The sequence below is a fragment of the Anticarsia gemmatalis genome, chromosome 6 (genome assembly GCF_050436995.1).
Source record: "Anticarsia gemmatalis isolate Benzon Research Colony breed Stoneville strain chromosome 6, ilAntGemm2 primary, whole genome shotgun sequence".
Taxonomy (NCBI): Eukaryota; Metazoa; Arthropoda; class Insecta; order Lepidoptera; family Erebidae; genus Anticarsia; species Anticarsia gemmatalis.
This window is the reverse complement of record NC_134750.1, coordinates 9,887,865-9,900,010: the sequence shown is the minus strand read 5'-3', so window position 1 is coordinate 9,900,010 and position 12,146 is coordinate 9,887,865. Positions and strand designations below refer to the sequence as shown.

The following is a 12,146-nucleotide window of genomic DNA, read 5'->3' as shown; positions in this document are numbered from 1 at the left end:
AAAGAAGTTTTAAAATTAATAGAATATAATTCATTTTAATCATATAAATTACCAATAAGACAGCTTTTATGTAAGTGACAACGACGACTTTACAATTAATAATGAGCACCTCATAAAATAGGTTTATTTATGACTTACACGTGTAAGTGAGTAATTGATCGTTAAATAATCACTCTTGCTCATTGTTATTATATAATACGATTGGTTTCAGATATTAGGTACATTGTAAAGAGTCTCCTTTTTAGACAATACAGTGTTTTTCACATACGTGCTTAAATCTTTCCTAATATATTAGATTGGGGAAAAAGTCTTTTCGCATTATAGTATGTATGAACTTGTAATGAAATCTTTTCTCTACACAAAAAAGCTCGATATTTGGGTACCTCACAAGCTCACTGAAAGAAACCCTAATGAACCGTGTACTCATTTGTGATTCTTGAAGCCAAAGAGGTTTTATCACAACTTCATACATACTATAATGCGAAAAAACTTTTTCCCCGACCTAATATTTTTTGATATAGCAACATTCGCAAAAGTCGTTGTCAAACAACAATAACTGATTGCTAAAGTGAATATGAATATAAAATACGATGTTTTAAAATAACTATGACTATTCTCAGGTTTGGGATGAGGGTTTCAGAGGTTACATTCATATTGAAGCTATTGTCTCTATTTTTAAACGTGACAAAACTTTCAGGCTAATTAGAATCATCTCCATATTTTCCTTACCATTCAAGTAAACTAATTACTACTGAACAAACAGTACAATACCTAAACTATTTCAACAATGCACCTCACAAAAATAGGTATCAAAGGAAAGGAAAACCGCAACATCATTCATACTCCACGTGTTACAAACACTCTATTTAGGGTTTCGTACCCAAACGCTAAAAACGGAACCCTTATTACTGAGACTTTACTGTCTGTGTCTCTGTCGGTCACCATGCTTTATCTTACGAACCGTGCACTGAACAGTTGAAATGTTCTCCAAATAATGTTTTTTTGTTGCCGCTATATCATCATATCAACAAAATACAAAAATAACATCATAATATAAATATTTTAGGTGGTTTCCGTATAAATCAAAATCAAATCATTTATTAATTTAGATCAAATGCTGACACTTATGATAGTCGTCAGTTCGGAAGGTAGAGCCAAATGAGAAGACCTGACAAGAAACTTCTGGCCACTTATTTTAATCGCCAAATGGTTTAAACAATACATAGTAAGTATCCGCAATTTATTTTCTTGCGTTTTTATCAATAATGATCCGGAACCCCAACTCTCAAGTAACCAGTGAGTTATTCATACAAAGAAGTTTCTGAACTCCTAATTTACTTAAGCATGTCATCACAAATCAGCTTTATGTGAAACCCCAAGATTTTCCTCTTGTTGCATTATGAAGTCATGCATTAAAAATTATGTACCTATTACATTTCTATAAATCACTTAGCAATGACATACTTCATTAAAATGTATTAGCTTACTTGTTTCTATGATGACATAGTAATATAGTATTGTTATGTGTTATATAATATTCAGAATATTCTGAGAAAATGTATAGAACATATTTATTAGCGTTATATGTTAACAAGATTGATGTATTAATAAGTTGTGTTTAACTGCAAACATACAACAAATACAGTCTACATTTTTTTCAAAACCTAATTCTTATTTGTTTATAAACTAAGCCCTTACATGTGGTCTGGGACCATTAAGTAATCATTTCTACTAGTCGCATTTTTGTACATTTATTTTTTTAATAACAAATCATCTTATGCTTCGAAATCTTAGGTACATCTAAATAAAAGCTATGATCAAGTTTCGCATTTTTAACAGTTATCTACAATATTAAAATAATATCCAGTTACAAGCGTCATTATACAGATAGTCTATACGTCAATGTGAAAACGATTAATAGTCTAGAAGTGTGCGGACGTTACTATTTCCGTAAACACTACCTCTCCTTTGATGTCGTCTTTCCGCTTACAATAAATGGAAAATCAATCAGGAAAACACGTATTTATTTACGCAAGTATGTTGATTTTTTAAATAAGTCCAGTTTGAGCTAGTTCTTCGAAAATAAAGGTTAGTATAACCAAGAGCAAGCTGACATTTTGTTAACCTTGTCCGTATTTCTCAGAAAATTTTAACATTTCAAAACATTTTTCTTATAAGAAATGTAATAGTATTGCTGCCATTAAAAAAACAAAACTACGTTTTTATCCCCAAATCGCTTAATGAATCGCGCGATTACCTAAAGATTAATCAAAAACACTTGATTACGAATACTCAGAAACAAACGCATATTCTATCATCATTACGTCAGACATTTTTAATATAAAATAAAGCAAACAAAAGGCACAATTTTGGAGCATCCACTGAACTACATAGATGTAACGAAAACCTTATTACTTACTATCTCGGTAGCAATGCGCTACCGCTGAAAGGTCACTGGTGACGCATGACAGTTATCGGTTTTAAAAAATGACCCATCATGTGACTTTACTTTGACCCGACTTCAGTAAAGGTAAATTAATTACAGAATGAAATATTGGACGTGTCTTTGTACTTATTCATACGAGGAAAGTCAACTGAAAAACTTATGGCAGTAGGTTAAATTTTTTAGGTAAGGAGAACCCTCTTAAATGTATGTTTTCTTACTAATAAACAATAACGAATCGAACGCTGTAATGATCCAATAAAGTATTGTGATTGCTGATCAAGGACCTATCTTGATATCAATTGCCAAAGCAAGGTTTGTTGCGTTTCCCTGATAGAAAATTGTCGCGAAATGAGATAGCATGCTCAGAAAACTCCATGATTTATCCATGAAACATTCAATATTTTTTATATTACTAAAAAAGTAGTATATTTAATAACCCAAATAGTTACGATATTTGGTTTGCACGTTGTCATCCACCGTTCCTTTACATTCTCCAAGTAAGTATTCAAAATGCACCTGCATAGCACACAAGTGCAATCGTAAACACTAACAGGAAGCAAGGAAGCCGATTGTCTCCACATACCACGAACAGCGGAAACTGTGCTAGCATATTAATATCCTTATCTACTCAGTTAAACTGAACCGCCTACAAGAATCACAAGCAAAACTATCAATACCTACGCAAATAGTGTTATTGTTTATAACAATAAATAAGACTTAGGTTCTGTTCACAAAGACTAGCACTCAAAATAGAGCTTTTGATAGTACCTATATAGAATTACATTCTAGATAAATGCTCCGGTATTGCTCGTCCTTTTACATCTTTTGCAAAACCTACAACAGCCTGTTCCAGTTCCTTGCCTTTAGCTCTTCATGAATATGTTTAATTTTTACCATTCGCTTTAGCGTTTCTTTGACACTAAGATTTATCTATTATTCATTTAATTAAGGTTCTAATTCTAGTTCTGAAAAGGCTACTTAGATATATAGATCGATCCTGCAGCGTTACCAATATAAGCGTAAACAAACAGTCTTGGATAATTTTCGCGGCAATCTACAATATGTGAATGAACCTTTACACAGCGGATGTGATGATAATAAACGTTGAAGTGTTTCTGTATGCAGTTCTTCCGCTTTATACCACTTAGTGTAATATATTCAGTGTTTTACTGTTCTCTAGAAGTAATGCAATAATTCACAGCATACGGGTTCCTACTCATATTAACTAGCTCTTCAATGAGTATGTTATTATGTGAATTGTAGATGCAGATGTTCTAAGTTTCCTTATTGACACATTAGCTGAGACGAGTGTAAAATGAAGAGAAAGTTACAGATCTTAGAAATGTTATATCAGTATTATGGTATTGCTTTATTTTGAATAGGATTCTTACTAGAGTGGATATTGTTTATGTGGTTGCTAAGGAAGACTATACTGCAGATAATAATACTTTTACTGACCATAGGAAAAGATTGCAGAAAGTATCTATAGCATTTGCAATAAGATTTCATAAAAGGCGTACATCAATAAATCAGACCGAACTTCTAAAGATACACTAACACTACATAAAGATATCATACTTCTTTTCTTTGTTTTAGTTTGCACCTTTTATCTGATGAACTGATATTCTTATTCCAAGACAAGACAATAGGGAAATTACCTTCATACCGGCGATGTATATCTCAAAGAGATCGCGATAATAAATCAATGATTTGTGAGATATATCTTATCCTTCGATCGTAGCTTTTAAAATAAAGCTATATTATTGATTTTATCGTCTCAATAATATTTACTGTTTAAGTATTGCTATTTCTGGATACATCGAGTAAACAGAGAGATAATGTATTTGATGTTATTTCACACCAAATGTTAAGCAGACGAGTTATTCTTAGCCTTTAACGTAGGAAGGCTAAGTCTGACATTAAAGTTAATGTCCAGATTATTCTATATACTTAAGTGTTAAGTAGAAGGAAGATGTTAACTTTAGGAAACCAATAAATTATGTTTCGACTTTAAATTCAAGGCGAGTTTAAGAAGTAAAGCAAGGAAGAGACTTTGAGGATGTCGGTATATAAATAGCAGTACATTTACATATTGTTATTATAAATAAACAACAAAAAGCATTTAAAATATAGAGTGTTGGAACAAAACCGATATCGATTTGGAACGCTTGAAATAATAGGCTAGAAATTCTGAATTAAAATAGTTCTTCGCTTGTAAATCATTATTCTAATTCGAAGTAACCTTGGGCTTAAATAAGCAAATTGACCTGACAACAAATCAAGTTGTATCGGTAGAACCTTTTTCCAAAACTTCTTCGATAATGTAGCCTTTATAGGCATAAACACCATTAATTATGACAATCCCAATATTATAATTTAATGACACATTTTTGTTAATACAAAATTAAATGTTTTTATCGAACCGAGAGAAAAAACATGTTTTAAAGTACCTAAACGACTAACAAATAATATTTTCTGAGGCAAACATCTTACAAACAAGACTGTAGAATTCGTCGCAATTAAAATTGATTCAGACGCAAAAGACGTAGTCATTTAACCCGCCAATTAGAGATGAAAAAATAAATCAATCAACTGAACGCGCAGTCTTGAACAATAATGTTTTAAAACGTTTCATGTTTGAAATGAGAGAAGAATTGTAATCAATTTGATAAAAAACTGGACCTAGTAACAGTATATTTAACATTATTTTGGTACAACTTATTCATTTTTGTAAGGCCCAAACGAATTACAGCGTGGTTTGCGAAAACCGCGGGCTTTTGCATAAGCCTTTGAGCAATTAGTTATTAATAAGTTAATTCGCGGATTGAATTTGTGGGTCATTAAATATTTTATATAAAATAATATGTTTAGCTTATGGTAGGATTTTTAAATTGCATGTGTTACAAGCATAAAAAGTTATGGGGAAAATCCCGCTTTATTTACTTGCATAAGATATAGGTTCGTGTAGAGTGTGGAGTGAACTATTACTAAACTAACAGCGAAGACATTGAGTTACATATTTTTTGGGAAATCCCCTTAAAACATATTAAAGATTATATATTTTTTATTTAAATAATCAACAGAGAATTAACGATAAAAGACGTGACAAGAACAAAGGAATTATGCTCCTTAGTAACAAAGACCCTTTATCTATTTCTAAAATAGGCGGCTTAAACGGCTTTGTGTTAATCTCCAAACAAAGATTATACTCACAAACAAATTAGACTTGTTATTTCATCATCGACTAAAATAGAAAACCCTATAAATGTTTTAATTATAGTATACTTTGTTTTAGTCAGTCTATGCACTAAATCTAAAGCTAGACAAAAAGTTTTAAGTTTTTTATTCCTTAATAATTCTGGCTATTGTCAATCTAGTAATTCCAAGAAAAATCCCTTAATCCTGGGCGAGGGTCTCATATTAGAATATGGCAAGGGTCAACAAGTTGGGCCAAACTTCACCGTAATAATGGCTAGAAAATACTAGAAAACACAAAACATCCTGTCAACATGAATGGCGTCGTACAACAAAAAGCACTTGGCCTAGACAGATAGCGTTATATTATTATCCGCAGGGGGTGTGATAACAGCTAATAATAAATGTTGACACACCTTAACCTCTCTCCGATATCACAGCGATATGACATGGAATACTCCGTCCTGAGTTCGTAACCCTGAACTGAAAACACGACTCACATTTCATCATTGTTTATACCAATTTGGTTGCTACCCCTGTCTGTTTCACTGTTGCTAATTCCAGATTTATTGTTTTGCGTCATTTTTCATATAAACAAAGTTATTTTTTCATATTATCAGGGTTTAAGCGGCCAATAATACTGTTTGTACGGAGTGGTGTGACCGTGTGATATGTTTGGTCATCTCGCGTGATTCCTAATATTGTAATAAGGTTTATTTGTTTCACGTTACAGTGGTAAGCCTACAGTGATTATAAGTGTTGAGTGTACGATTCTTATACTGAAGGATTACTTCTCTTGGTTATTAACTATCCAAGTTATTATAGATACCGTGTAATTGCTAAACACACATTTTATTTGCAAATTTTACTACTAAGAACCAGCTGCTGCTCGGAAATAAAGTCTAGGGTCTTGTGATTAACAGCTTGGACAATTAAAACAATAAGATTGATGATAGGACATTACTACATATATTTTCCTAAGCCCACATTTGGCAGAAGTAATTTTGCTACATCTAAACTGTATTGTTAGAAAATCATGGTTATCACAGCACGTGGTTAAAAGCTGTTAGATATGACAATATTACATTTACGATAATGATAGTATTTGACTAAAATGTTTACATCATATTCGTAAGAGCTTAGCAACTACTATTTGTTTTATCGCCCAATGACTTGCAAAATGCCTACCACTTCAAGATACGCTTGTAAGTATAAACTTAACTTAAATAACTTACTGAAACTTTGTCTGTATCTTAAAATAAAATGGAATTTAAATGTATTTGATTAGAACTAAATCTGCGAGGAAATTCAGAAATTCTAATTATCGATTGTAGATTTGACAACATCCACAGCACACTGACTGTGGTTATTACTGGTTATGTTAGACGTGATGCCACAACCATTGTAGATGATGATCGCAGGTTTTTTACCGATAAATAGTTACTTACAGCGTGAAAACGCTGTTCTTGACCGTTTGTATCTTATTAAGGTCCCTAGTACTCTAGATTCCTTAGTAGAAGTAACTAGTTTTGAAGAAACCTCTTTATAGGCATCATTATCAAGAGTCGTGCCTACAGTACTTCCCAATGACGGAACGGCGCCGGACTTGAGTTACATACGACCACAACCGACAGCGTCAAAGGAGGATTATGTTACAGTGTAGCTGTCAAGCTTTGTATTTTGTCTAGCTAGCTGTAGGTTTGAAACACCTACTAAAAGTTTATTATATTGCAAATTTATCTATAGTTTAATAATAATAATAATATTTTATTTCATTTAACAGATAAACAACACGAAAAATTACATAGCACTGTTACAAACTTAATAATATGTTTGTTATATAGTTGTTTTAACACAAAAAATTCTGAGTCTATCCCTTAAACTAGGGATAGAGTCAGAATTTTTTGTGTGTGCATTTATTATAAGTGTATTTGTACGTCAGCGTTTTAAGCGAAAGGATTGCAGTCTGTACATATTATCCGGATTTGAGTGCTCTTTCAAAGCAAAAATTTACTGTGAAAGCGTATTACGACTTTTCGTAGTTCGTTTAGTTCGAAAATTCGTTTACTTACACTACACATTTTTTCCCTACACAAGTTCATACATACTATAATGCGAAAAGACTTTTCCCCGACCTAACATTAATTATTAAATAAGGTATTCACTTTCACATGTCAAGAGTTTAAGACTTTTGTTATGACTTACATTACAGCGGATAAAAAGATTAAAATGTCGCATAGCTTATAATCTTTTCAATTGTAATCAAAAGCGCATACGGTAAAAACAAGGTTAAAATAAGATTAAGATAAATCTGATCATCCGGCTTTTTACGCTTTGCAGTATGCTTACGTAATAAAGTAATTGAGTAGTTTCACTAAAACGTAGTACACCTGGGAAAAACATATTTATTTACATAATTCTGTTTATGTTACTTTAAAAAATATTGACGCAACTAAATAGACGAAAAAACGGTTATGTTAATTGGTTAGCGTTCTCAGACATATTGACTTGAAATAAATAAACAAAATGTTTTAAAAGTTTGAAACGATAAAATCTTATATTTACTGTAAAGTAATGTATGAACTATGAGATTTATGTATTAGAAGGAAAGGAATAGTAGAGATTATTTTTAAATTTAATTATACCTAAGTAGCTTTTACTGTCTCATTGACACGATTTCGATTGTTGAAAATTGAACGAAATAACTACTCGGATCTTTAAATTTAAAATTATTTTATGAGTATTATATTTAAAGGTGTGTCTAACACCTAATTTTCAGTAAAAAAGTTTTCAGTTAAGTGATTCTTACTTACGTTATGATTAACATAGTAATTTTATGTTCGTAATACAAAGTTCCTTCTATCAAAGTAACGATATTTATATTTCTACTTAACACCTTTAATAATGTGTACATATACTTTTATTACCAGTGTTTTACAAACGAATAATTAATATTATCCTATATTAATTTGCTGACTGAAGATATAAAACACGGAATAACATAAAGCATAAATAATATGTAAATCTTTTGATATTACATTGTAACAAGTAAACAGATCTTATGAGTATGACTTGACACAATACTAACTGGTACCTAACTGGAAATTCTAGAATTCTAGATGTATCATATATTATTGTGGACTATTTGTAAATAATGTATTTGTAAACAGTTTTTACGTAACATTATATATTATGACTAAACATAACATGTATTATGTACTGCGCACCTGTATTTTTCTGAAACGAATTATTTTATGTAAAGTACAGTTATCACTGCCTGAAGTGTGCACCATTTCTTTAATTGTTTTTTTTTTTAATTTGACGATTATGAGATTTAAGTATAGTAAGTACCTAAGTACAGTAGGATATAATTTTGAACAGCCAAATGGAGATAACTATTAAATAATTGAATTACCTGCATACATAGGTATTTGATTTTTAATTGTTTAGTAATACCAAAAACCGACTGCCTTACTGCTGGGCAAGGTTCTCCTCTCGGCCGCGGGAAGGATAAGGCCTCGAGTCCATAATGAGAGGTTATACAATTATTGTTTATTAAAAAATCTACACGAATTGGTCAAACATTAAAATTTTCCAAATGTCAACATCGGCAGTAAATCTCCGTAAACAATATAAAAAACTATTTTTTTGTTAAATACATGTCATAGTAAACATGTTTTTGTATATGTTCTGTTTATGTAAAACAATATTTTCAATGTCGGTCACACTACGTCATATGTAATCTAATATGAGGACTGCACGATTGTACTACGGATCACTGGTTGCTCTATATACTTGTAAAAACAATAATAATATTAAAATGTAGCGTTTTTTCCCCAAAAATATTATTTTTCCTGTTATCAAGGGTCTGTTGTTTTGCTACCCTGTTTTAAAAAGACGTCAAACATATTTTTTTGTGATTGACTAAAGTTTAAAATAAACTTAGATTAAAGATGTTTACTTAGTTATTTAAGTTTGGAGGCATCCGCGTTTTGTATAAACTTTTTTACTATAAGTTGTACCTTTAAGTAAGTAGAAGAAACTAAAAAACTGCCAAACAAATATAAATGAACGTGAAAATAATTAAGATTTCTCTAGTAAAATTGATACAAAATGTACGGAATTATATAATTCCAATAATAAATATAAATATTACTATACTATTAATGTAAGGAAAATAAAATTTTCCACAATTTCTATGAATAAAAGGCATCATCATAAAGAGCTCTTATAGCTACTACTAGACTAGCTATATTAGAGATCACCATTTACGTAATCTCACGTGCAGTAGTAATTAAATACAATAAGGCACTACCTTAACGAGTAAGTATTATTCCATGTAAAAAATCTTCCGCGAAAACTACCACCGTGACTCATTTCCATTTAAAACGAGAAAAAACGGAAAACTCGTCATCTCATGTTTGTGACGTCATGATACCTTATTGGTACAACTTGTTACATATTTATGGAAACTTCAATGTCAATTAATTACCCATAATTTCATTAAAATTAAAATATTTCAATAATATTATGCTTTCTACTAGTGAAAGTTATTTGACTAAATAGTAATTTGTGGGTGCTACGACAAGCTGTCGCTAATCTTAAGGCATCTTAAACATTTTTATAGTAGACCTGAGTGGACGACAGGGCGTACAAAAAGTACTGTTTCTTTGATTCCTTTCCTTACTAAAAGACACTTTAAATGTTGCTTTTTTCAGTCGGTTGATTCTCAAAACGATCCTTTTCTATCAAATTAATTGAATAAAATAGTTTTAATAAAACAGTATCGGTAGTTTTATTGACTACGTAATAACTCTTCGATGTTATCTCGATGGCTAATGAATACTCTGTTAAATAACAGCTTGGTACAAATTAAGGTTGACAACTTATGGTCACTGACGACATCGGTGACGTAGGTTACCCTATTATGTAGCTATCTACGTAAAAGATTCATTGGGTTTATGAAGCTCATCTTACTTCCATAAAAGTATTAAGTAAACGTATTATCAGTTACTCACTTGGTACGACAATGTAATGAATGAATTACGTATTGCATGATTGAATAATAACGTTCTAAAAACTTCCTCCTAAGTGCAAGAAAAAGTTAAAATCATTTTCCCGCTACTACTCCGGCAAAAAGTGTGAAATGCGTTCCACTGAATACCTCGTACTGTTAACGCTCACAAACGGGATTCGTATTCTTACTTAAACTTAGTACTCTAGTTAGAGCTAAATAAGATATTTTTTGCAAAATCAAAAAAATTGTATTCGTATTATATTTCAACAGTATCAACAAGTTCAACGAGCAAATATTAAAACTTTTTCAACTTTATGTTATATATAACAGAAGGTACAAATAGTTGAAAAAGTTTTATTCATACGCTTTGACATGCAGCGCCATCTACTATGCTTTGTTGTTATTAGGTAAGACTTGTGACTGTAGCGCCATCTATGTTCAGCGGTTATTATAAGCAGTTTGTCTTCAAGACACTAGAGGGCGTTACAAGTTTATGTTAAGCGCCATCTACTAAAATATTATTGAACTATTTGAGTGGTAATCATTTTACGTTTTTTGAGCGACATCTATTGTATATTACTTAAACTACTAAGAATCCATGTATACTAACAAATGATGTAGATTACACAAGATACCGATAGGTGGCATTATACAAAATTTATATTTTACCTGTATCATTGAGCAGGGCATTGATGTCCGTGGTCGACCCATCGGCCGACATTGCTGAAACAAAACAAATTAGCCAAATTAGACATACAATTATTTTTTGTGACCAATGTAATTATAACTAATAAGGGAACTGGCTCTAATTAGCATTTAAAATAGTTTTAGTGGCAAATTACCTATGAAAAATTCAATTTTTAACTAGTTGCAAATCGCTATTCAGTGATCTTTTTTAGTTGGTACAAAAACGACACTTTGTATCTTAGTGTGTATTTCGTATTTTTGTACTATTTTTGAATAAAGTGGTAAAGTTTGACAGCAAGAGGCCAAAATATGCAAAGAACGGACAAAAAATAGAAAAGAAATACATTTTCAAGGTATGCATAACACCGGCGTGTTGATAACATTCAATTCAGTAAACTGTGAATTGTGTTAGTTAAATCTAAAAACGTTAACCGGTACTTTCGTCATATATTTACGACCTAGGGTACAAACTTGAACCTGATTTTGATGACTTTATAACTACTGCGCCATAGGAGTACAACCGCGGGACAAAGAGTTTTTTTATACTATAAATCGAATAGCGTTCGTGGTGCAATGGTGAAATTGGTCACTAAGCTTTTCCGGGTCTTGGGTTCTATTTTTACTGAAACATACTTATAATATACTTTACTTCTTCATTCTATTAATAGGCAATGATTGCTGATTAGAAATAATTTTGTAAATGACACAGGAATAGAAAATGATTTCTAGTCACTATGCTTTTTGTAGTGTAGTCCTCAAACGGCTTCTAACGTCACGCATGTCTTGAGTTCGATTCCCGCA

At 31.4% G+C, this 12,146-nt stretch overlaps 1 protein-coding gene across 3 annotated transcripts in view; it reads right to left on the bottom strand.

Moving 5' to 3' along the window:
- Window positions 1–12,146, bottom strand: part of LOC142973724 (uncharacterized) — a 242,803-nt gene that overhangs the window by 82,742 nt on the left and 147,915 nt on the right. For all 3 annotated transcript variants that reach the window (XM_076115699.1, XM_076115700.1, XM_076115701.1), the window contains one exon: window positions 11,328–11,381. In XM_076115699.1, the coding sequence (XP_075971814.1) occupies window positions 11,328–11,381 (54 nt within the window). The remainder of the gene's footprint in view (window positions 1–11,327; window positions 11,382–12,146) is intronic.